The sequence below is a fragment of the Myotis lucifugus genome, unplaced genomic scaffold (genome assembly GCF_000147115.1).
Source record: "Myotis lucifugus unplaced genomic scaffold, Myoluc2.0 scaffold_906, whole genome shotgun sequence".
NCBI classification, from domain to species: domain Eukaryota; kingdom Metazoa; phylum Chordata; class Mammalia; order Chiroptera; family Vespertilionidae; genus Myotis; species Myotis lucifugus.
This window is the reverse complement of record NW_005871954.1, coordinates 76,557-102,611: the sequence shown is the minus strand read 5'-3', so window position 1 is coordinate 102,611 and position 26,055 is coordinate 76,557. Positions and strand designations below refer to the sequence as shown.

At 50.2% G+C, this 26,055-nt stretch overlaps 1 protein-coding gene and 1 long non-coding RNA gene across 2 annotated transcripts; both read right to left on the bottom strand.

Moving 5' to 3' along the window:
• Positions 1-200: 200 nt before the first annotated feature.
• LOC102426056 (mammaglobin-A-like) lies at positions 201-2,492 on the bottom strand. Its single transcript, XM_006106773.3, has 3 exons — positions 2,366-2,492; positions 1,784-1,971; positions 201-399 (listed from the first exon to the last, which is right to left on the bottom strand). Exons 1-3 carry the CDS (start codon positions 2,418-2,420, stop codon positions 361-363), a joined length of 282 nt encoding a protein of 93 aa, XP_006106835.1. The 5' UTR covers positions 2,421-2,492; the 3' UTR covers positions 201-360.
• A 21,843-nt stretch (positions 2,493-24,335) lies between these two features.
• On the bottom strand, positions 24,336-25,811 carry LOC106695159. The gene is made up of 2 exons (XR_001346230.2): positions 25,590-25,811; positions 24,336-24,473 (listed from the first exon to the last, which is right to left on the bottom strand). It is a non-coding gene; the product is annotated as an uncharacterized LOC106695159 (long non-coding RNA).
• Between the last annotated feature and the right edge of the window lie 244 nt (positions 25,812-26,055).

Sequence of the window (26,055 nt, the reverse complement as noted above, 5' to 3'; positions counted from 1 at the left end):
CACCGGTGGGGGCGGGGGGGAAGAGTACACTATCCCAGGGACAGGGTCCTATTAGGCTTTGGATGGTCAGGGGCAGAGCACCCTGCAGATCCCGCATCTCATCCACGAGTTCTGTACTGAACGCCCATGTCCAGCGTGTGAGGAACTCAGTGAGGGGCGTCTCCTGAGGTCCCCATTTGGGTCAGTAACCAAAGAGAGCCTTGGTGTTGCAGGTGCTTTATTGAAATGAACATGTGGGGGAGGTTTCAACAATTGTCTTGCAGTTTCAGGATCAAAAGGCACAGAGGGGAGCTAAGCTGTGGGTTCGGCCATGGAGAGTCGCTGTCGGGCCATCTGTCGTCGGAGGGAAGGTCCCGTGGGTCAGTAGGAGGCACACTGCCTGCTGTTGTATATGGCGGCCTGGAAACAGACAAGAAGCACTCACACCCCGTCTCCTACAGAGGCCGTCCTGGAGCACAGACGTGGCCTCTCTTGTTTCCCGGCTGTGTCCGCACCCACGGAGAGAAGCGGGCTGGACTCAGCCAGAATTCTCTCCTTGTTCTGTCGCTCAGGAGGCACGTCCTGATGCCAAGGACGCGCTGCTTCCAGACCCGGTCCCACCAGGGCCCTGGGAGCCTTTCCCTGCGCGTTTCCTCTGCTTTGAAAGAGGCCTCCCATGCACCTGCTGTGCTGCCACTTCTCCGGGTCTCAGCCCAGCAGGAGCCCGTGTGCATCTGGGGGCCGCCCACTCGAGGGGTTTGTCTGACCTCCGTTTGCAAAGAGAAAGGCCATCACCTGCCATTGAAGGGGCTGCTCATGGCTTCAGGTGTGATTATGGTCAATGCCTGTCCCATAAATAGGACCCTTTCACCCTTTTCAATGGACAGTTTAGGCGTGTTAAGGTCCCAACCTCCAGGGCCTTCTCTTCTCGCTCAACTGCAGCCTCGGGCCCTGAACGTCTCCCACTCCCCCACCCTCCCCTGGAGGCCACGCTCTGCCTGTTCCTCAGAGACTGGCCACTGCACACATCACGACACGTGTCTTTTCCTGACGCACTTATTTTTATCATGGTTCCTGTAGATTCCCCAGCTTGTCAGACACCTGTGTCAGAAAGCTCCTAGTTATGCAGATGTTTATGTCTCTGCTGTGGCAATATTTCTCTATTGCTGCCCAGGACTGTTTGCAATGGGCTGTTTGGGTAGGGAATGAAAATCAGGAAAATCTGAACCATATCTGTTCTAAATAGAAAGAAGGTCTCCTTGCTTATACTGACTTTTGTTTTCAACAATTCCACCACCCATGGCGGGTTCATAGCCAAGGTGTCCACCTGTCACTCATGGGGCCTTCCTTCATGCCCAGGACGTTCAGCCACTTATTCTAGCAAACGTGGGTGCTCCAAAGGGCACTGGGAATCGCGTTCCTGAGAGGTGGGATCTGTCTGACATGTAACTTTCTGCTCTCTTTAGGAAATTCTTTAAAACGCTTTCCTATTTGTGTTTATCACTCGTCAACGTGAGGGTTCTCTTGAGAATCAGATGTTTCTGGGCTGAGGGGTAGACAAGCCTTTGCCCACCCACTCCCCTCCCTCGTGGCCTTTCTCATGTGTCACTCACTAAAGACTCCACCACGTGAGCAGGCAAACCAGCCCCGGCCCCTTGCATGGCTTTCTGGATGTCAGCTCCCACGTTCACTGAGGTTACATGAAGTGTGACCAGCACTTGCTGGTAAGAAATTAGTAGCACCCTGAGAGCCCGCGTGTCCCTGGCCAGTGCTTCAAGAGCAGGTAGGAAGAAACCCACATTACCATCATCACTTGTACATTGCTCAGAGTTCTGTTACTCTGGTCGAGAAAGCAATGCCTAAATTCCCTGAGAAGCTGTGCCGTGGTATCACCCGGTATGAACTCTTCAAGACTTTCGATGTATTGATCCTCTGTCACCGAAGGATCAATGGTGCTATCAATCATGTCCTCCAACCTTTGGCAGCCAGAACCTGGGAAGAAAGCACACAAAGCCAGGCTCAGTTCCAGAGGACCAACTCCTTGCTGGGCGTAACCATGACGATTGTCATCTTCTTACCTCCCAGTGGAGACAGACATTGAGAGAGATTATGGGCAATGGTCCGAGTCCTGAATTCTGGGAGAGCAAACTCTGGGTCTTGGATTTTCTCTGAGCAGCAAGACATCTGCCTCCTTGTCCCCCCTCCCGCACACAACACCTCCAGCTCTCTGGCTTCCACAGGAACACAGAGCCAAACATGATGGAGCCATGAGGAATGAAGACACCAGAGAAAGGAGGGGCTCTGGCCTGGGGCTTGGGGAGCAGGAGGTCTGCAACAGGAGCCCTGACACCAACCTCCCCCAAAGCCTGGCCCTGTCAGCACTCACCGGCATAGCACGAAAGGGGGAGGGCGCTCAGCATGAGGACCACCACCAGCTTCATGGCTCAGGCGGCTGCTGTTGGCTAGTCACTGGACGTGGCAGGGAAGAAGGATCACTTTGGAGGTGAGAGCCCAGACTCCTCCTTTTATTCTCCTGGCGGCCACTTAATCCCTCCCACAGATGATGGAATGAGTCACAGGATGAACCTGGCATTGGGCCCAGAAAAGACAAGAGAATCATCTAGAACCCAGCCCGCCCGTGGTCTGTTTGTAGAAGCCAAGGGAACAGCTTTAAAAAGATCTGAGAATTTTCAGAACTGCAATCATGGTAACGACATTAGATGAAATTCATGCTGAAGTGCTTGTGAAATAAGAAGGTAAATTACAGCATTGTGAGTCTGTGTTGTCATTCTTGTGTTTTTATTTTTGTGGTCCTCATGACCTCTTCCTCCTCCTCCAGTTCTTCCTACCCTTCCACGTGCCTCCTCCCCTGTCCTTCTCCCTCCACCCCCCTTACTCCTCTTTTTCTCTTCTGCTTCTGCCAAGTACAGAGATCTTCACATCCTCTTTCTGTGCCTCCTCCTTCACCAATCACCTGGGCTGGGGGCCATACCGCCCAGCGCCTGTGGAGGGCAGGCTTTCCTTGCCCATAGACTGAGTCAGCTGCCTTCTGTTGGACAATGGCAATAGCTTCTCGCCTTGGTTGAAGGTTGTTTGTATAAAGACTATCTCGTTAGTTAAGCCACTTTTATAAATTTAGTAAAATATAGAGTTACATTTTGTTCAGTTTTGTTAGCTTTAGGATTTTCTTCCACTGATTCAGTAGATGATGTGAGAAGAAGAATTACTGATGCTTAAGGGAGGCAGAGCTGGATGCCGTGATGATATCTGGGTGCGTGCAGATGTGGACTTGCATCTTGGATGCCACCGCTACCCATGAAATGTCCTTGGCTAAGATAGTGCTGGTTGGCCTGAGCTTCCTTTCCTTCGTTTCTACAAGGAGCATAAATGACACCAAGGCTGCTTTTGTAAGAATTCCAGACACTCCGTGTAGAAGCCTGGCACAGGGCTTAGACAGGGTAATCATGACTAATTCCGATGTTTCATCTACACATTCATGCATCCATCCATTCATACAGACATGCATAAATAAATACATACATCCTTTCATCCACCCATCCATCCTCCCAACCATCCATCCAAACATTCATCCATCCATCCATCCATCCATCCACTCATCCACTCATCCATTCATCCATTCCTGTATCCATTCATGTTCATAACAACCAGGATTCTCTTAAGACTGGGCCCTGTGCTTCATGTCACAGATTCAGCCACAGGAACAAGTTAAAGCAGGACCTTGTACCTGTGCAGCTTACCTCTAACTGGAAGGCCACTAACAAGCCTGCATTTGAATATGAACTAAAGGGAAAGTGATTGTGTCATGAACAACAGAAATCCACAAGGGCAGCATCCCGTGAGGAGGTCCAGCAGGCGATCCCACCAGGACTCCTTAGGTTGTGTGACATTTGCTGCACCAGTGAACATTGACTCCAAGGAACCTTCTGGATAGGAGTGTTCTAGGAGAGGCAACAGAATGTACAGAGGCCCTGAGTGCAGATGGCACTCGGCAAGGGAAGGAAAGCATGGAGAGTGTGCCTCTCGGTGTCAGACAGGGGCAGGCCACCTCATAAGATAGAAAGCACAGGTCAGTTTAAGCAATGACTGTATGAAGGAACAACACAGCCAACGTGGCTTAGAGTAAAGAAAATAAATGGAGTCCCAGCAACGACAACAACAACAACAACAACAACAAAATCACAGACATTCCAGAAAACTGGGAACTTAAGCCAGCCAAAGGAATGACATTTCAATTTTTCATTTTTATTTTTTTATTATTATTTTGTTAGGTTTTTTGGGGGGTTTTTTGCTTTTTTCTTTGTTCTCCTTTTTTTTGTTTGTTTGTTCTTTTGTTTCATACTTCTTTTCACATTATTTTTTCAACCATGTGAGCAGCAGACACGTGAGCGGCATGCTCTTGTCCACGGAGCATCAGCCCCATGAGCAGCCTGCCTCAAGCCTAAGAGCAGCAGCCTCATGTCGCCTGCCCCTGTCCAAGGAGCAGCAGCTGTGTGAGCGGCCCGCTTCCCCATCCGAGGAGGAGCAACCATGCGAGCAGTCTGATCTGTTCGAGGAGCAGCAGCCGCATGAGCAGTCTTCCTACTTTTGAGGAGCAGCGGCCCTGCGCAGCCTGCCCCCATCCCAGGAGCAGCAGCTGCACAAGCATCTTGCCCTCATCCAAGCAGCAGCAGCCACACAAGCAGCCTGCCGAATCCGAGGAGCAGCAGTTCTGCAAGCGGCCCGCCCCCATTCAAGGAGCAGCAGCAGCCCACCCCGGTCCAAGGAGCAGCAGCCACACAAGCAGACCGCCCACATCCGAGGAGCGGCAGCCCTGCACAGCACGCACCGGTCCGAGGAGCAGAGCCACAACAGCCTGCACCTGTCCGATGAGCAGCAGCCAGGTGAGTGGCACGTCCCTGTCCGAGGAGGAGCAGCCACACGTGCAGCTCACTCCCGTCCAAAGAGCAGCAGCCTCACAAGTAACCCAACCCCATCCGAGGAGCAACAGACTTGCAATCAACCTGTCCAAGTCCTAGGAGCAGTAGCCCCACAAGCAGCCCACCACATCAGAGGAACAACAGCAGCATGCACCCAGCCCCCATCCAAGGAACAGCAGCCACGTGAGCAGTCCACCCCAGTTCAAGGAGTAGCAGCTGCGTGTGTAGCCCGCCCCCATCCAAGGAACAGCAGCCTCGTGATCAGCACACCCTCTGTCTGAGGAACAGCAGCTGTGTGTGAAGCCTCCCCCCACCAGCCAGAGGAGCCACCACAGCTGTGAACAGCACCCACCAGAGGAGCTGCTGCCAACTGAGGAGCAGCTGCTACCACAACCGCCCGAGGAGCAACCACAGCCCGAGAAGCCACTGCCACCCAAGGAGCAGCCCCTGAACAACTCAACATCTAGATATGTCGGTGAGATCAAACATGGGTAGACAAAGAAACCCCCAAAAGAAAGAAAAGAAGGACTCGCCAGAAAAGCAGCTAAGTGAAACAGAGGCATGCAGCATGACAGAAAAAGAATTCAGATTAAGGGTCCTAGAATGCATAAACCAGATGGAGGAAAAAATCAACAACTTATGCAAAAAGCAAGAGGAAACGGATGAAAAAAATCAACAACTTATGTAAGAATCAAAAAGAAACGGATGAAAAAATCAACAAATTATGTAAGAACCAAGAAGAAATGAAGAGTGATATAGCTGCAATAAAAAACACCATTGAAAGTTTCAACAGTAGACTAGGAGAAGCGGAGGGCCGAATTAGCAACTTAGAAGACAGGGAAGCAAAACACACCCAAACTGAACTGCAATTGGAGAAAAAAATTAAAAGACAGGAGGAGAGCCTAAGCGAGCTATGGGACAACATGAAACAAAACAACATACGAATAATAGAGGTGCCAGAACAACAGAAAGAGGAACAAGGGTTAGAAAACCTATTTGAACAAATAATATCAGAAAACTTCCCTGAGGTGGGGAAGAAAAAAGTCACACAAGCACAGAGAGGCCCAAACAAGATGAACCCGAAAAGACCCACACCAAGACACATCATAATTACCATGGCAAATGTTCAGGACAAAGAGAGCATCTTAAAGGCTGCAAGAGAGAGACGGAAAGTTACATACAGGGGATCTCCCATTAGAGTATCAAATGATTTCTCAACAGAAACACATCAGGCCAGAAAAGAATGGACGGAAATTTACAAAGTGATGCAAAGCAAAGGACTGAATTCAAGAATACTCTATCCAGCAAGGCTATCATTCAAAATTGAAGGGGAAATAAGAAGCTTCACAGACAAAAAAAGGCTAAGGGAGTTTATCACCACCAAGCCAGCAATGCAAGAAATGCTAAAGGGACTGGTGTAAAAAAGAAGAAATAAAAAGCTAAGAAAGAAAACAGGCCCATCTGTAGATGAATGGATTAGAAAACTGGGGTACATCTACACGATGGAATACAATGCTGCTGGAAAAAGAAGAAATTCTTACCATTTGCAACAGCATGGATGGAACTGGAGAGCATTATGCTAAGTGAAATAAGCCAGTCAATGAAGGAAAAATACCACATGATCTCACTCATTTATGGATAATAAAGACCATTATAAACTTATGAACAAAAATAGATACAGAGGCAGAGCAGCCTCAAACAGACTGTCAAACTACAGCGGGAAGGCTGGGAAGGGCTGGGGGGCAGGAGGGGAGGGTAAGAGATCAACCGAAAGACTTGTATGCATGCATATAAGCATAACCAATGGACATAAGACACTGGGGGGTAGGGGAGGCCAGGGGATTGTCAAGGGCGGGGGGGAAAAGGAGACATATGTAATACTCTTTGTAATACTTTAAGCAATGAAACAATTTTTAAAAAAAGAAAAAGAAAATAAATGGATGAGAGAGCCTGAGAGATGAGCCAATAGTTAATGACCCGTGAATGCATTGCCCTCTGTGTGGATGATTTGGGACTCATTTCTTTCCATCATTCAGCTGCATCCTAAGTTTCCAAGCACAATATTGGTTTAGGAAGAAGCTAGGGATAAAGAAGGTTGTGTTCTTATGTGCGCACCTTCTCCCAGTTGACCATTGTTGGCCATCATTCCAAAGGCACCTGAATGCCATTCATAATGGAATGGGAGATTTTCTCCTTGAACAGGACGCAGTGAGGACTCTGCTGGTGTCCACGTGGTTATGGACCTGCCCTGTTGTCTGCTGGACATTGGGCCCTCAGAGCAAAAGCAACCCCATGTCATGTACAATAAAGGCTGTGTTTCTTTACTTCCATGTTTTCCCCAGAGCCCAGGATGACCATTCTCAGGTGCCTCATAGAGCTATAACTTGGCTCCCAAGAGACTGATTTAAAAGAAGTGTTCACAAGCAGAAATAGATAAAGCAAAAGGTCTGAATGCTTGTATTGCTGGCCTGATGGTTTCTGCTCCCAAAGGTCCTTAGACTCGGGTCCCCAAATTAAGTTCAGAAACTGGACCTTTGAAGTAAACTTTGGTTTCAGTGTTGGAGTGACATCTCCGGGGCATCTGCTATGACAGACCCTGTTGCAGAGGTGAGCTCTTCAGTCAGAGGTGGGACATAAATGTGCGGTTAGAATTATATTGGACCGGTACTCAGGGTCCACCAAGACCTAAGATACACTCAAACTAATATTCTCTATTTGAGGTCTTGTCGGACTTAATAAAAGTAATAACATTCAGTGAGAGCTATTGTTATTCTCAGTGATTCACTGAAAATAAAATCGATAGAAGGATCTTTAGTGCATATGATCCTTGAATTTTTCATTCATTGTAAGTTAGTTGAAGAAATTAGCTCTACAGTATTTGGACACAAGAAACTTTCTACTTTACTTCTCACTGATTCTGTAAATCTGCCTCTGCCACTCACTTCCAAGGCTGTGGAGACACTAGCCTCCAGGATGTTTTTGGAGGTGAACCTCTTCTTCCTTAAGATCATGCCAATATCTAGAAGTTGGTTGGGGAGGTACTTTCCCAGAATGAAATTCAGGACTGGATCTGTTCCTAGAGACATCTTGATGGCAGTGAGATGTTTGTTGATCTTGTTGTCCAGGCCAAGAGCAGGTGCCTCCCATGCCTTGAGCCAAGCCGGCTGTGGGGTTTCACAGCGGGGTCTCTTTGTACAATGGGAAGAGATCTAGACTTGTTGTGAGGCCTGAATGAGGTACAGCCTGTAACTCCACAGAGTAGGTGCTATCTACACATCAGCTGCCAGCAAGCCTATTTAATAAAAGAGTAATATGTAAATTAACCATCACTCCACGACAAAGATGGCGGTGCCCATAGTGGCCGGTGCGGGACGCTGGCGGCATTGCCCCCGCAACGGGAGCCCATCGTCTGACCCAGCTGCATGGAGGGAGGGCTGGGGAGGGGCCTCGGGCTGGAGTCTGCAGCGAGGAACGCAAGGCTCATGGAGTCCCCCTCCACAGATGCCCAGCGTCTGCGCCACTGCCAGGCGGAGGAAGGGGAGGAGAAAGGCCTCCGGCCAGAGTCGCACCCCGGATGCACAGAGGGAGGGGAGGGGAGGGGCCTTAGGCCAGAGTCCAAGGCGAGGGATGCTGGCATCGTTTCAGTCCACGCTGAGGGACCCGCCCCCCCATGCACAAATTTCGTGCATCAGGCCTCTAGTTAATTTATAAACCTGAGAAGACTGTTCTATTAAATCCTGGTAGCCTACAAGGACCACTACAGACCACGGAACTTTCTGCTGCACTCCATCCTCTAAGACAGTGGTTCTCAACCTTCTGGTCCTTTAAATACAGTTCCTCATGTTGTGACCCAACCATAAAATTATTTTCATTACTACATCATAACTGTAATGTTGCTACTGTTATGAATCCTAATGTAAATATCTGATATACAAGATGGTCTTAGGCGACCCCTGTGAAAGGGTCATTTGACCGCCAAAGGGGTCCCCACCCACAGGTTGAGAACCGCTCCTCTAAGAGCTCCAGAGATAATCACGTTCAGACACGAGGGAAAAGGTCAAAGTTGAAAATTAAGCACTATATTTTGATCCATTCTTACCTGATATTTTTCTGACTCCTTGAAAGAGTTTCATTGAGATCTAGTTTATGCAGATCTTCTCTTTGAACGTAGTCTACATAACGTTGGTCTATTAACCTTCTCAATATCCAGCCGCTACCTGTGTTACTTACATCCAGGTTCAGTAAAACATGAGTGGCCAAGAATGGTACATCACTTACTCCCTGCGGAGCACTGGTGACCACTTCTCTTTGTCTTCACAACAACAACCCAATGAGTAGATTGATGATGAAAATAGTGTCCAAACTGGGGCAGTTCTGAAGGGAGAAGAGGTCACTAACTGGGTGGAATGCCTGGGCAGCAGCATAGACCAGGATCCTCCTGAGCAACTGAGATGTGTGGTCTCCCTCCCATGAGGTAGGGTTACCATTTCTCCCCAGCTGCACACAGTGGGACAACAGAGGTCAAGTCCCTTGACCAAGGGCACACAGCTTGTGGGGGAAGGGGTGGCAGAGCCAGGTAAGGAGCCAGGTGTTCTGGTATCAGAGACAGGTATCCTGAGTGTGACCCTTATGGCCCTTCACGTTAATACTTGGGTGGAGACCTGTGCACTGGACTTGCCCAACTGCCCTGTGTGGGCTCCAGGTAGATTTCTGAGCAGGCCCCACAGTTTTCTGCTCGAGGCCTTGGCTCCAGGTGAAGTCTCCTCCACTGTCCTTGCCTGAGTCCCTTTAGCTTGAAACTCTTTATTTATTCCCGATGCCACAGCACAGACAGCCCATTTCTTGTTTCGGACGGTAGCCTTGAATCCCTAGGGATCACCTTCCCAAGACCCCGTGGCTTCTGGGTGCACCTTTCTCCTGGTGACCAGGACCTGACGCCATGGCCCTTTCCTCCATGTTGAGCCCCTGAGGTCATGCCCTGCGCTTTTCTGGTTTTTCAGTGACAACAGTGATACAGTAGGTGTCTATTTAGGTGTATAACGTCCTTAAGGAACAGGATTTGCAATTCTAGAAAGAATTCTCTGACTACATAACATGTTTACTTATTAGGTCCATTTAAAAGGAGATGTGCATTTTAACTGGAAACTCTAATAAAGTCAAGGCTCCGACCCTACACTAAACCCAGGCATCAGCCTGACATCCTGGTGCTAACACCGAGTTCTTTGTGTTTCCGGAGAGAACTGTGGCATCACCATAGGTAGGACCAGGTCATGCGAGCAGGAAGTTGGAGCTCTGACATCCAGGCCCTGGGCCACCTCTGTCCTTCTGTTCGTTATCAGTAAACATTAGCTTGATCCCATCTAACCCGGATCCATCTAATGCCTGGGGACAGGGACCCGGATTTGGAAGCCAATTCAGGGTCAGGTGTTGCCTCCAGCCAGTTCTCCTTGGCTCCTTCATGAAAACCCTGAACTTTACAAAACTTGATGATTCCACAAATCGTGTGGTTAAATATTTAATCCCCACACACTTGTGACAGCCCATAGGACTCATTTGATTTCTACACCATTATCTTCTCATTTTGTTACTAATTTTCCCTGCAGCTTATGCCGGAATTTCCTGCAAACCATGGGCCTCCAGAGTGGAAACCCCTGGCCCTTAGGGGCATGGCAAGGGGATTCTGAGAGACCTAAGAATACTTCTTTCCAATGCCTCTTTCCTGGGGATGATCTTCCTCCTCCTTGCGCCCACCCCTGAGGACATTTGTCCGGGTCCAGAGATATCTTTGTGTCCTCACAGGTGGGTGGTGTGTCACTGACATCTAATGGGTGAGACCAGGGTTGTTGCTAAATGGTACACAGTGCTCAGGGCATCCACCCAGAAGAGAACTCTTCTACATCCAGTGGCACCAGAGCCCTGGCTGAGACACCCAGTGATGGAGAAATCTCTGGAAGCCTTGTCGCTGGTGGACTGTGAGGTGATCTCACACTCAGTGGACAGTGAGTGGAGCCTCAGTGCAGACCTAGGCCGACAGGTTGGGGCCCGTGTGTTCTCCAGCTCGGAGCTCAGCTTCAAGGTGGTGACTTCGCCTGGCTTGTCCTCACTCCTGGAAGGCCTCACGTTCTCCTGTCTGTCATCCTCATAGACTTTGTCCTTCAAGGTCCAACTCAGTCCTCACCTCCTCACAGAGCTTCTCTTCCTGGAGAACGCAAGCTCATAAGGCTTGGTCTCCCTTGAATGTCTATAGGCCTTTAATTTCTATGATACAATCTCATGCAAGTGATACACCTCATATCTCCCTTCTCTGCCCTGTCTTAGGTTTGTCATTTAACATGCTAATGCAGTGGTTCTCAACCTTCCTAATGTCGCGACCCTTTAATACAGTTCCTCATGTTGTGGTGACCCCCAATCATAACATTATTTTCGTTGCTACTTCATAGCTGTAATTTTGCTACTGTTAGGAATCATAATGTAAAAATCTGATATGCAGGATGTATTTTCATTGTTACAAATTGAACATAATTAAAGCATAGTGATTCATCACAAAAACAATATGTAATTATATATGTGTTTTCCGATGGTCTCAGGCGACCCCTATGAAAGGGTCGTTCGACCCCCAAAGGGGTCACGTCCCACAGGTTGAGAACCGCTGTTCCAATGGATTCCTTAAGGAAATCAATTAATCCTTTCAACAAAAGACATCACGTTTCTCCTCAGTTTGGTTCAGTGTAGAAGCCAAGTTGCCTGAAATGACTTGCAGCATTCACTGGCATTGCTGCATGCACCGTCTTTATGTCACCACTGTCCTCTCCAGGTTCAGCCCAAACCGGGGCTCTCCATTAAACAGTCACCTCCCCTTCCCCACCCAGCCCCGCCCATGCCTCCTGTGGCCCCCTCCCCCTCAGTCAGCAGCTCAGGAGAAAAGGCCTGTGCAGACCTGGGTTTCTCAGTGGCAGAGCCTGGGAATGAGGATGGGCCAGCAGCTGCCAGGCTGGCAGGGCTAGGGGCCCTGAGGACAGGCCTGAGGGCCCAAGGGCAGGGCTGGGAGGCCTGAGGACAGGCCTGAGGGCCCAAGGGCAGGGCTGGGAGGCGGGAGCTGAGGGCAGGGTCCCGGGGTACCTGCTGTGCTGGGAGCTGCTCACCCTCAGGCACAGCCTTGCTAACCCCCATGTCAGCGGGCCCTGCCTCGTAGGCCATGGGGGCCGCCCTGCAGGCGGGGGAGCTGATGTCAAGGAGACCACCTGGGCTCTCCCTGCAGAGATCCCCACACCTCACTCTGGGAGGGGCAGGGGCATCCCTGCTTCTGAGTCTTCCCTGCTGGTTCTGAGAGGATCTGAGCCAGGCTGCAGGGGCCGTGGGAGCACTTGCTTCATCCCCATGTCCGGTGGCAGTGACGACCCTCACCTTCCTGGAGACCAGTCACTGGGAAATGGCAGGCAGGACTGTGACCTTCCCAGACCCCGTCCGCCCAGGGGCTGCTGGCTGCTGGCAAACTCTGAGGCAGTTTACAACTCACAGCAATGGGTGAGACCATTTGTCCTTACTATGGATGTATTCACTGTGTTCTCACAACCACGCTGTGATGCGACTACTACATCACAAAAAGACACAGAGAGCACAGACGGCTCACTATGCCTGGGTGTGTGCATGTATCTGTGTGCATGTCTGCCTGTGTGCTTGTCTGTCTGTGTGCATGTCTGCCTGTGTGCATGTCTGTTTGTGTGCATGTCTGCCTGTGTGCGTGTCTGTCTGTCTGTCTGTGTGTGTGTGTGTGCGTGTGAGCCTGCACGCACAAGGGCACACACACACACGAGTCTTGCTATGCATGTCTTAGGGGGAGGTCTGTGTGTGAGTGTAAACATGTGTATCTTTGTGAGTGTCGCTGAATGTAATTGTGTGTCTGTGTACAAAGGTTTCTTTTAGGAGTGGGAGAGAGAGAGGGCCGCCAGGGAGGAGACATGGAATGGGCCTGACTGAGGAGATGGTCACCTGTCCTGTGCAGGGAGCAATGTGGAGGCAGAGGGACCCCGACATGTTCACATGCAGGGGTGTGACCCAACATACCGCCTGCATGAGTGGCATATAGATCTGAGCACAGATCCAGGCTGAGCAGGGAGATGGTCAGAGGGTGAAGGAACGGGTCGTGCTGTTACAGAAGACCGGAGAAAAAACCAAGCCACGCTTAGAGAAAGGGAGTTACATTTTATTATTCAATTCTGTACAGGCCCAGAGAAAAATGTGTCTTTCAAATTCTGGGCCTCCAAACATGGAGGAAACTCTCTTTATTTATACTTTATCTAGTCCTTTGTCTCCCAAATTTGGAATGAGACTTCCGGGCCTTCAAGAAAGAAGGCCTGCATGCTGGGAAGGGGCCATGACACCATATCTCAAGGCCTGGCCAGGTGTCACCACTGACAACTCTGTCTGGGGCATAGTTTATGGCCTCTCAGGAATGGGAGTAGTCTTACTTTCCTTTTTATTTAAGCAAGCAAGTATTTACAGAAGCCAAAATAGCAGGGTTAAAATTTCAAAGGGCAGGTTTTATATAAGAGGGATGCTTCCTTCCCTACTGGTTTTATGTACATGTCAAATCATTGAGTCAAATCATTGAGTCTTTTGGGTCATTGTTGGGAGGGAGTTATATTGAACCCTGAGGACTACAAGCTTTATAGAATTAATTCTTTGCCAAAAAAAGTTAATTGCCTGTAATGAGGGCCAGGAGTAATCTTTAGAGGGTCCGAAGAGTCCTGGACTCTCTATTTTGCCTGGGCTGTCTTAAGCCGGGTGTGATGAAGCCACATCAGGATCCTGTCGACCTTGACTGCCGTGGGGGTGATCCTTTCCAAGTAGGAGTCTGTCCTTGGGTGGAAAACTTCTTTACCCAAATAGAGTCAGCAGGTTGGAAGGGATGAACCGGATCAGAAGTTGGTATAGGCAGAGCATCTTGACCATGCTTCTGGACTGCTTTCGGGGTGCACTGTAAAGCCTGTATGAACTCGAGTAAAGATTGGTTATGGATTTCAGCTTTTCTAGATTGGGTTTCCGTGTAAGCTGGTGAGATGAGTAGGTCAGGGTCTGGAAGAGTCACTAGAATCTGTAGAGGCCCCATTGGTTTTAGTGCAGCCTCCTGAGCGGCTTTAACTACAGCCTAGTTCCCTCTTGCTTCTGGGGAGTCCCCTTGTCTTACATACATAGAGGTGGAAACACTTAGTTACATCTGGTAGTGCAGTTGGCCCATCGTCCTTGCTCTGCTCATGTCTGTCTATCTGCCTACTACATTACCTCAAGGATCCTGGCTCTGAATTCTTTCAGGGATAATGGATGTTGGATTTCTTCTGTAATTACTTCCTGCTGAGGTGGGTCAGAGGTTGCTCTCAGAGCCAAGAGATCCTTGCTGTCTGTCAGAGGGACTATGAGGCCTGGGCACAGAAGGAGGTGGGCTTGTGACCTGGCAGAGACAAACTGTAACAAATGGTCTGGTAGAAGGGAAAGAAAACATTTCAGTTTTAATAACCTGTAAGTTATTTACTCTGGCCAGAGTCATGCACGGATGCACAGAGGGAGGGGAGGGCAGGGGCCTTGGGCCAGAGTCCAAGGCGAGGGATGCAGGCATTCTTTCAGGCCAGGCTGAGGGACCCCCCCCCAACCCCCCACCATGCACAAATTTCGTGCATCAGGCCTCTAGTTAATTTGTAAACCTGAGAAGGCTGTTTTATTAAATCCTGGTGGCCTACAAGGACCACTACAGACCATGAAATTTTCTGCTGCACTCCATCCTCTAAGACAGTGGTTCTCACCTTCTGGCCCTTTAAATACAGTTCCTCATGTTGTGACCCAACCATAAAATTATTTTCGTTGCTACTTCATAACTGTAATGCTGCTACTGTTATGAATCCTAATGTAAATATCTGATATAGAAGATGGTCTTAGGCGACCCCTGTGAAAGGGTCATTTGACCGCCAAAGGGGTCGGGACCCACAGGTTGAGAACCGCTCCTCTAAGAGATCCAGAGATAATCACCTTCAGACACCAGGGAAAAGGTCAAAGTTGAAAATTAAGCACTATATTTTGATCCATTCTTACCTGAAATTTTTCTGACTCCTTGAAAGAGTTTCATTGAGATCTAGTTTATGCAGATCTTCTCTTTTGAACACAGTCTATATAACGTTGGTCTATTAAGCTTCACAGTACCCAGCTGCTGCCTGTGTTACTTACTTCCAGGTTCAGTAAAAATTGAGTGGCCAAGAATGGTACAGCACTTACTCCCTGCAGAGCACTGGTGACCACTTCTCTTTGTCTTCACAACAACAACCCAATGAGTAGAGTGATGATGAAAATAGTGTCCAAACTGGGGCACTTCTGAAGGGAGAAGAGGCAACTAAATGGGTGGAATGTCAGGGCAGCAGGATAGACCAGAATCCTCCTGAGCAAACTGAGAAGTGTGGTCTCCCTCCCATGAGGTAGGGTTACCATTTCTCCCCAGCTGCACACAGTGGGACAACAGAGGTCAAGACCCTTGACCAAGGGCACGCAGATAGTGGGGGAAGGGGTGGCAGAGCCAGATAAGGAGCCAGGTGTTCTGGTATCAGAGACAGGTCTCCTTAGTGTGACCCTTATAGCCCTTCACGTTAATACTCAGGTGGAGTCCTGTGACCTGGACTTGCCCAACTGCCCTGTGTGGGCTCCAGGTAGATTTCTGAGCAGGCCCCACAGTTTTCTGCTCGAGGCCTTGGCTCCAGGTGAAGTCTCCTCCACTGTCCTTGCCTGAGTCCCTTTAGCTTGAAACTCCTTATTTATTCCCGATGCCACAGCACAGACAGCCCATTTCTTGTTTCGGACGGTGGCCTTGAATCTCTAGGGATCACCTTCCCAAGACCCCGTGGCTTCTGGGTGCACCTTTCTCCTGGTGACCAGGACCTGACGCCATGGCCCTTTCCTCCATGTTGAGCCCCTGGAGGTCATGCCCTGTGCTTTTCTGGTTTTGCAGTGACAACAGTGATACAGTAGGAGTCTAATTAGGTGTATAACTTCCTTAAGGAACAGGATTTGCAATTCTAGAAAGAATTCTCTGACTACATAACATGTTTACTTATTAGGTCCATTTAGAAGGAGATGTGCATTTTAACTGGAAACTCTAATAAAGTCAAGGCTCCAACCCTACACTAAACCCAGGCATCAGCCTGACATCCTGGTGCTAACACCAAGTTCTTTGTGTTTCCTGAGAGAAACCATAGGTAGGACCAGGTCATGAGAGCAAGAAGTTGGAGCTCTGACATCCAGGCCCTGGGCCACCTCTGTCCTCCTGTTCGTTATCAGTAAACATTAGCTTGATCCCATCTAACCCGGATCCATCTAATGCCTGGGGACAGGGACCCGGATTTGGAAGCCAATTCAGGGTCAGGTGTTGCCTCCAGCCAGTTCTCCTTGGCTCCTTCATGAAAACCCTGAACTTTACAAAACTTGATGATTCCACAAATCGTGTGGTTAAATATTTAATCCCCACACACCTGTGACAGCCCATAGGACTCATTTGATTTCTACACCATTATCTTCTCATTCTGTGACTAATTTTCCCTGCAGCTTATGCCGCAATTTCCTGCAAACCATGGGCCTCCAGAGTGGAAACCCCTGGCCCTTAGGGGCATGGCAAGGGGATTCTGAGAGACCTAAGAATACTTCTTTCCAATGCCTCTTTCCTGGGGATGATCTTCCTCCTCCTTGCGCCCACCCCTGAGGACATTTGTCCGGGTCCAGAGATATCTTTGTGTCCTCACAGGTGGGTGGTGTGTCACTGACATCTAATGGGTGAGACCAGGGTTGTTGCTAAATGGTACACAGTGCTCAGGGCATCCACCCAGAAGAGAACTCTTCTACATCCAGTGGCACCAGAGCCCTGGCTGAGACACCCAGTGATGGAGAAATCTCTGGAAGCCTTGTCGCTGGTGGACTGTGAGGTGATCTCACACTCAGTGGACAGTGAGTGGAGCCTCAGTGCAGACCTAGGCCGACAGGTTGGGGCCCGTGTGTTCTCCAGCTCGGAGCTCAGCTTCAAGGTGGTGACTTCGCCTGGCTTGTCCTCACTCCTGGAAGGCCTCACGTTCTCCTGTCTGTCATCCTCATAGACTTTGTCCTTCAAGGTCCAACTCAGTCCTCACCTCCTCACAGAGCTTCTCTTCCTGGAGAACGCAAGCTCATAAGGCTTGGTCTCCCTTGAATGTCTATAGGCCTTTAATTTCTATGATACAATCTCATGCAAGTGATACACCTCATATCTCCCTTCTCTGCCCTGTCTTAGGTCTTGTCATTTAACATGCTAATGCAGTGGTTCTCAACCTTCCTAATGCCGCGACCGTTTAATACAGTTCCTCATGTTGTGGTGACCCCCAACCATAAAATTATTTTCATTGCTACTTCATAACTGTAATTTTGCTACTGTTCTGAATCATAATGTAAATATCTGATATGCAGGATCTATTTTCATTGTTACAGATTGAACATAATTAAAGCATAGTGATTAATCACAAAAACAATATGTAATTATATATGTGTTTTCCGATGGTCTCAGGCGACCCCTGTGAAAGGGTCGTTCGACCCCCAAAGGGGTTAGGACCCACAGGTTGAGAACCACTGTTCCAATGGAATCATTAAGGAAATCAATTAATCCTTTCAATAAAAGACATCACGTTTCTCCTCAGTTTGGTTCAGTGTAGAAGCCAAGTTGCCTGAAATGAGTTGCAGCATTCACTGGCATTGCTGCATGCACCGTCTTTATGTCACCACTGCCCTCTCCAGGTTCAGCCCAAACCGGGGCTCCCCATTAAACAGTCACCTCCCCTCCCCCACCAAGCCCTGCCCATGTCCCCTGTGGCCCCCTCTTCCTCGGTCAGCAGCTCAGGAGAAATGGCCTGTGCAGACCTGGGTCTCAGTGGCAGAGCCTGGGAATGAGGTTGGGCCAGCAGCTGCCAGGCTGGCAGGGCTGGGGGCCCTGAGGACAGGCCTGAGGGCCCAAGGGCAGGGTCCCAGGGGACCTCCTGTGCTGGGAGCTGCTCACCCTCAGGCAAAGCCTTGCTAACCCCCACTTCAGCAGGCCCTGCCTCATAGGCCGTGGGCGCCGCCCTGCAGGCAGGGAGCTGATGCCTGGGGACCACCTGGGCTCTCCCTGCAGAGATCCCCACACCTTAGTCTGGGAGGGGCAGGGGCATCCCTGCTATTGAATCTTCCCTGCTGGTTCTGAGAGGACCTGAGCCAGGCTGCAGGGGCCATGGGAGCACTTGCTTCGTCCCCATGTCCAGTGGTGGTGACGGACCTCACCTTCCTGGAGACCAGTCACCGGGAAATGGCAGGCAGGACTGTGACCTTCCCGGACACTGTCCGCCCAGGGGCTGCTGGCTGCTGGCAAACTCTGAGGCAGTTTACAACCCACAGCAATGGGTGAGACCATTTGTCCTCACTATGGATGTATTCACTGTGTTCTCACAACCACGCTGTGATGCGACTACTACATCACAGAGAGACACAGTGAGCACAGACGGCTCACTATGCCTGTGTGTGTGCACGTTTCTGTGTGCATGTCTGCCTGTGTGCATGTCTGTTTGTGTGAGTGTGTGTGTGTGGGTGCACGCACAAGGGCACACACACACATGAGTCTTGCTATGCATGTCTTAGGGGGAGGTCTGTGTGTGAGTGTAAACATGTGTATCTTTGTGAGTGTCGCTGAATGTAATTGTGTGTCTGTGTACAAAGGTTTCTTTTAGGAGTGGGAGAGAGAGAGGGCCGCCAGGGAGGAGACATGGAATGGGCCTGACTGAGGAGATGGTCACCTGTCCTGTGCAGGGAGCAATGTGGAGGCAGAGGGACCCCGACATGTCCACGTGCAGGGGTGTGACCCCACATACTGCCTGCATGAGTGGCATATAGATCTGAGCACAGATCCAGGCTGAGCAGGGAGATGGTCAGAGGGTGAAGGGACGGGTCGTGCTGTTGCAGAAGACCAGAGAAAAACCAAGCCACGCTTAGAGAAAGGGAGTTCTATTTTATTATTCAATTCTGTGAAGGCCCAGAGAAAAATGTGTCTTTCAAATTCTGGGCCTCCAAACATGGAGGAAACTCTCTTTATTTATACTTTTTCCAGTCCTTTGTCTCCCAAATTTGGAATGAGACTTCTGGGCCTTCAAGAAAAAAGGCCTGCATGCTGGGAAGGGGCCATGACACCATATCTCAAGGCCTGGCCAGGTGTCACCACTGACAACTCTGTCTGGGGCATAGTTTATGGCCTCTCAGGAATGGGAGTAGTCTTATTTTCCTTATTATTTAAGCTAGCAAGTATTTACAGAAGCCAAAATAGCAGGGTTAAAATTTCAAAGGGCAGGTTTTATATAAGAGGGCTGCTTCATTCCCTACTGGTTTTATGTACATGAGTCAAATCATTGAGTCTTTTGGGTAATTGTTTGGAGGGAGTTATATTGACCCCTGAGGACTACAAGCTTTATAGAATTAATTCTTTGCAAAAAAAGTTAGTGGGCCTGTTTATAAGATAATTGCCTGTAATGAGGGCCAGGAGTAATCTTTAGAGGGTCCGAAGAGTCCTGGACTCTCTATTTTGCCTGGGCTGTCTTAAGCCGGGTGTGATGAAGCCACATCAGGATCCTGTCGACCTTGACTGCCGTGGGGCTGATCCTTTCCAGGTAGGAGTCTGTCCTTGGGTGGCAAACTTCTTTACCCAAATAGAGTCAGCAGGTTGGAAGGGATTAACCGGATCAGAAGTTGGTATAGGCAGAGCATCTCGAACATGCTTCCGGACTGCTTTCTGGGTGAACTGTGAAGCCTGTAAGAACTCGAGTAAAGATTGGTTATGGATTTCAGCTTTTCTAGATTGGGTTTTCGTGTAAGCTGGTGAGATGAGTAGGTCAGAGTCTGGAAGTGTCACTAGAATCTTTAGAGGCCCCATTGGTTTTAGGGCGGCCTACTGAGCGGCTTTATCTACAGCCTAGTTCCCTCTTGCTTCTGGGGAGTCCCCTTGTCTTACATACATAGAGGTGGAAACACTTAGTTACATCTGGTAGTGCCAGTTGGCCCATCGTCCTTGCTCTGCTCATGTCTGTCTAACTGCCTACTATATTACCTCAAGGATCCTGGCTCTGAATTCTTTTAGGGATAATGGATGTTGGATTTCTTCTGTAATTACTTCCTGCTGAGGTGGGTCAGAGGTTGCTCTCAGAGCCAAGAGATCCTTGCTGTCTGTCAGAGGGACTATGAGGCCTGGGCACAGAAGGAGGTGGGCTTGTGACCTGGCAGAGACAAACTGTAACAAATGGTCTGGTGGAAGGGAAAGAAAACATTTCAGTTTTAATAACCTTTATTGAAATAGAGTTTTTCCTCCTTAAAAGTATCCCTCTGTTTATTAAAAGACTAATTTATTTACTGTATTTAATTTGGCCTGATTGTTTGCATAAACACAACAAGAATGGGAACTGACTACCTTTGCCAGAATTTCATGATTGAATGTTAATGTGCCCTGTAGGGACAGGAAGCCAAGCCATCCAGCTGCCATCAGGCCTGCCTGCAGTATCTGCTGAGTTAGGTGAATTCCTCACCTGCAGTGGCTCTACCTGGGCCCATTGTCCTTGCGTTAAGGCCCTTCTCAGCAGCCCTACTACTCGTCGTGGCCCAGAGTGTGTGGGGGTTCTGCAGAGACGCAGAGGTGCCCTTATTGCTCCCCTTCTATTCTGACCAACCGCCAGTGATGGTAGGAATGGGCCTGATACTCCAGCACCAGCTATTTTCAGGACTACCAAGCAGGATACCAGGCTTTCTCCATGGCACTCTTATTGGCTTCAAGTCTTCAAGAGTTCTGACAGGGCTCTTTAAAACATGATACTCCAGTCAAAGTTTTCGGTCAATAAAACCACTATTGGAAACCGGCCTTATTGAATTTATGCAAAGAAATGTATTGCCATGATTTATTAAGCATTGCTAAATTTCGGAGAAATTGTTAAGGAGAAAAATATACTGACCTGCTTTAAGATCTTTTGACTTTCCTTGCCAGTTCTTTTTATGGACTCTCTAGAGTTATAACAAAACAGTAACTGTTGGATTTCTTTTATCAGTCCCCCCTAAGTACTTTGGCATAACTATCTTCCCTCTGTTTAGGGAGGCAGAATGTAAATTATTTACTCTTCCTGGCTTACTGGCCTGTAATATTTGATTAACTTCCTTTTAACATTTCTTTTCTCCTTTTTATTACATACCCAACCTTTAGAAATTTTACACGTCTAAACTGGCCTTTAAACCTTCTTTCTATGTCCTTTAAAAATGCATAACCATGCCTCAGACCTTCTACTCAGTAATTCCATATTCTTAAAAACATCAATCCTTTAATGATTACTAACAAGTAAACAGCCAGTATTTCTTAGATTACTAGAGCAGGTAAATTAAAATTTGTCTAGTAAAAACTGCTATATTTTTCCTATGTAAGTTCAAGTATATTGTATTGGTCTAATTTAGTATGGGAAGGGTTAAAGAGAATAAAATGTGGCAGAGAAAAACTTGTGCTTAGTAGCAGCTTGCGGCCTTGAGTCCAGCATAGTTCAGATAAGTAAAAATCAACAAAAGCCTATCTCTCCCTGCTCTCCCCACCGACACCCCCCACTTTTCTGCATTAACTATTTACTCTGAGCTGCTCTCCCTCCTAGATTTTGCCTTCTTTACTCTAAGCCCCAGATGCTCAAATCCTTCTCCTCCTGTACCACTTGTGATCTCTCTGACCGTCCTCCTATCCCCCAGCCTCGGGCTCCTCCATCTCAGCAGGCTAAGAGCCTATCACCCTATCTAGCGAATCCCACCACCACCCCATCTCACACCCGCTCCCGAGCAGTTTTCAGCTCTCTTCCTCCCCCAGTCAGAACGGATGCTGTCCCCAAAGGAGACCCACTGTGCACCTATCAGGAAGGGCAGGCAGGTCACAGGTCTCGGGACCACATGATAAAAATCCGGCAGTCCCTCTCCCTCACCCTACACAGGCCATGAGAAAATGTACTAATCTTAACCCAATAAGCCTTTGTTTAAACTTCTCTGGGTTGCAACCTTCACAAATTTTATAGCTTTAATTAACATTAGACTTCTAAAATCTTAACCTAACACAGCCAAATTACACATCAGGGAAAATCAATTAAAAGTTCTCTACTGTCTTCCCCCTAAAGGGGGGCTTGCCCTATCTTTAAACAAATTGAACAACAGAAAGATAAAAAAAAAATACTCTCATGTGTACAGCCAGACGGCACAAAGTAGCTTTCACTTCACACAGATTCTCACACTTACATTCATACACCAGATACTCTGAGTTTTTACTTCTACCACATGTTTACTCAGAGTTTAAACAGTCCACCTGATTCCTGATTAATTTGCCTGAGGAAGTCGCATGACCTCTAGGGAGGTGATCAGGCCCCCCTTCCACTCACTGGGAGTGGGCTTGACTGATAGGGCCCCTCCCTTACAGTTTCTGTTCACAGGTCCAGAAGTGTCCGTCCACCGTCTCCAGATGCCGGCCGGGTCCTGGGCTGAGGTCCGGGAGTGCCCAGAGTACCCAGTTCAATTCTGCTAAATCAGCAGAGTGGCGCCTCCCGGAGGTCTGTCTGGCTCCCCTGGACCTCAAACCCGGTCCACTCACTGGAGGCCAAAAGGCCAGCATCTTTGGCCTTCTTCTCGGTCAGGGAACCATTAATGTTCCAGAAGACCTGAGAAAAAACAAGCCACGCTTAGAGAAAGGGAGTTACATTTTATTATTAAATTCTGTGCAGGTCCAGAAAAAAATGTGTCTTTCAAATTCTGGGCCACCAAACATGGAGGAAACTCTCTTTACTTATACTTTTTCTAGTCCTTTGTCTCCCAAATTTGGAATGAGACTTCCGGGCCTTCTGAGAAAGGAGGCCTACATGCTGGGAAGGGGCCATGACACCATATCTCAAGGCCTGGCCTGGTGTCAGCACTGCCAACTCTGTCTGGGGCATAGTTAAGGGCCTGTCTGGAATGGGAGTAGTCTTACTTTACTTATTATTTAAGCAAGCAAGTATTTACAGAAGCCAAAATAGCAGGGTTAAAATTTCAAACAGCAGTTTTTATATAAGATGGATGCTTCAGTGCAAGGCCCTGTGAGCAGCACCAGGGGGGCCTTGGCCCTCCTGGTGGGATCCCAGCCTGTGTCTCTCAGGCTGTGGCAAGAGCTCAAGAATCCTGCGTCCACCGAGCACAGGCTGCAGACTGAGCACATCCTGTGCTTCAGAAAAGAGGCAACTGAGTGTGCGTGTTTCCCGATGAGACACACACACACACTCACTGTGGCCGCGAGGGGCATCACTGATAACATGGGCACCCATCGGCTACGCTCTCAGTCACGTGGGCATCATGTGCCCTTCATCATGGGAGACGCTGAGGACTAATGAGACGTCCTCTTCCTGGAAACATGGGGACCATGGCCTAGGCTCTCAGGTGCAGAAGAAGGGCCGGTTCCCCTTCCTGTGGGAGGTCACTGTGGTGTGGATGCCCAGGCGCATTGCAGGGAGGGCAGCTCTACCCCCAGGGGACCGGGTAGGAGCCTTGGGCACAAGCCAGGAGGGACGAGGGCAGGACGATGACGATGGCTGTGCAGATGGAAAGGACAGGCTGTAGGAGGGAGGGGGCCGTGCAGGGAAACGAGGTGGCTCACAGGTGTCAGGACTCAGATGAGCTGCAGTGGGGTCATAAGCCCCCAAACGTTCCATGCCCTAAGCCCTGGACTTCCCTCTCTTCTCTCTGGGGACTTTGCAGCTGTGATAAAGGTACGGATTCTGAGTGTGGGCGACAACCCTGGATTTCCTGGGCCTGCTCTCTGCCATCCCACATGTGGGGGAGGAGGAGGCAGAGGTTTCACAGGAAGGAGGGGCAATGGCAGCTCCCCTGGGCCCTGGAAACCATGCAGCCAGACAAGGACTGCCATCCGCCTCCAGCGGGAAGCCGCCAGGAAGAGCTTCCCCTGGACTTGCACAGCCAGCAGGGCCTCCGCACCCTGGGGTCTGGGCAGAGAGTGACAGACCGCAGCCTCCTGTCCTGGCCCCTGGGACAGACTCCCCTGACCACAGTGCAGGGCGGGCCTGGCAGCAGCCACTGGAAAGGAGTCTGAGCGCTCAGGTGTGCGGCTGGCTGAGGGGGCCCCTCGGGGATGGAGGTGCGGTAGCCCGCGTGGCTCATGCAGGGCCAGGGCCTGGGAGGCCTGTGCAGAGACTCGGGCCGGACCCTGAGCCAACGTTCCCTCTGTGATCCATGCCCTCAGGCGACATGTCACTGCCCATCGGGTCAGCGTGATGCACTGTTGTCACCACCCAAGGCCCCCTCATGATGCCCCCCACCCTCAGGCAGAGACTGGGACAAAACAAAACAAGCAGGACGTGCAGGGCAAGTGATTTATTGAAGCAAGACGTTGAAACCTCTACATTTTCCAGGGAAGATCAGGGCATCGTTGAAAGCAGGGGCCCTTGTAGGTGGAGTTTGTGGAATCTATTTGCTGCACTTGTCCACCATATTCTCCTGCAACAGACACAGAGAGAAAGGGCCGTCAGTCCCGCTGCCCCTGGAGATGCCACGGGCACAGCGTGTGCTCACAAACAAGACGCGAAGCATTGAAACCAGCAAAGGCCAGCTGGGCGGCGGGGAGGAAAGGGTGCAGGTGGGGATTCAATGGTCCCGGTGCAGGCCCAGCAGCAGACACATCAGGGAAGAGCCCTGGCCACAGGCAGACGCAGATGCCAAAGGACCCAGGAGTGGCCTCGGGTTTCTGATGGAGCCGGAGCGGGACAAGGGGGCCGAGAGCCCGGGATTTGCTTTCTCTGAGTCCCAGGTCCCAGGACGGCACTGTTCACTCCAGAGTGGATGCAGGAGGAGGGCCAGGCGGGAGGGGCCACGGGAGGATCTGCCTGGGGAGATCTGCATCCCCGGCAGGACATGCAACCTGGTGGCGCACTGACATCTCCACACTGAGGCCCTGCCCATGGGGACTGGTGCTTAAAGCCCGACCTGGTTCAGGGGCGGAGGAGCTGAGACACACCCCCTCCCCCCAAGTCTGATTTCCTCAGAGAGACAGGGAGGCGGTCAGCTCCACCGGTGGCTGCAGAGGACAGACTAGGAGGGGCCCTGCCCTCTGGCCTGATGGCTGAGGAGGGACAGGGGCGAGGGGACAGGGACTGGGCCTGGCTCTGCAAAAGCTGCCAGAGCCCCGCCTGGCTCCCTCCTCACAGGGCAGGGCCATCTCCCTGCCTCCCCTGCCTCCCCCTGCGCACCCCCACCCCATGGCATTATTCCCCAGGGACAGTGCCTCCTGATCCAGTGAGGGACCTCGCCCTCCAGAACGCTCCCAGGCAGGGAGGCAGCAGTGTCTGGCCCTTCACCATCACCGCCTGGGCCCTGGCTGTCCCCCCTCAGGACACGTGGGGAACCCGGAGCCCAGGTAGGGGCCTGCAGAGGCTGTGCAGCCTGAGGCTGGCCCAGCGGGTGTCGGGTCACCATCCACCCTTGGCCACGGGCCCCTCTCTCAGAGGTGAGCAGAAGGACTGGTGCCCCCCGCCTGTGCCCCCCAGAGCAGCACCCTCCTCCCGCCTGGCCATGCAGCTGAGCAGCAGCCTCTATGCAGAAGGAGAATGGAGTTACCATGACTTCGAAAAGTTTATGTCTGTCGCTAAAGGACATCCGATCTATGCAATCCTTCACAGCCATTGTGGACTCGTAGGCGGGTTCAGGTGCCTGAAACGACTTGAGGACGCGATAATAGAGTGGTTTAATGTCCAACAGGAAGCTTCTCGCTTCGTTTTGAAGGGCTGGACAGATTTTGGCATTTGCTGGAGGAGAAGAAAAAGAAACACATTGGATGTAGGAAAGTCACTTTTCCCCACGGCTCCCTGACCTCAGACCTAGAGAGGAACCCCAGGGGCTTATGGTCTCCTCCCATACTTGTGCCCAGGACAATGCATCTCCCCCAAGTCCTCACTGGCGCCGGGTCACAGAGCACACAGCGGAGCCCGGATGGAGCACAGATGATCACCGCTGGTCAGTCTTCCCCTTTGTCAAGTACACCCAGGCCTTCCCAAGAGTCCCCTGCTTTGCCCCAGTCACTGTC

What these genes read in the sequence shown, in the direction of transcription:
- LOC102426056 (XM_006106773.3), bottom strand. Translation starts at nt 2,420, where the DNA reads ATGAAGCTGGTGGTGGTCCTCATGCTGAGCGCCCTCCCCCTTTCGTGC. An exon ending in CCCCCTTTCGTGCTATGCCG is followed by an intron (nt 1,972 to 2,365) that starts GTGAGTGCTGAC and finishes CTTTCTTCCCAG; the next exon opens with GTTCTGGCTGCCAAAGGTTG. An exon ending in GCAATGTACAAGTGATGATG is followed by an intron (nt 400 to 1,783) that starts GTAATGTGGGTT and finishes GTCTGTTTCCAG; the next exon opens with GCCGCCATATACAACAGCAG.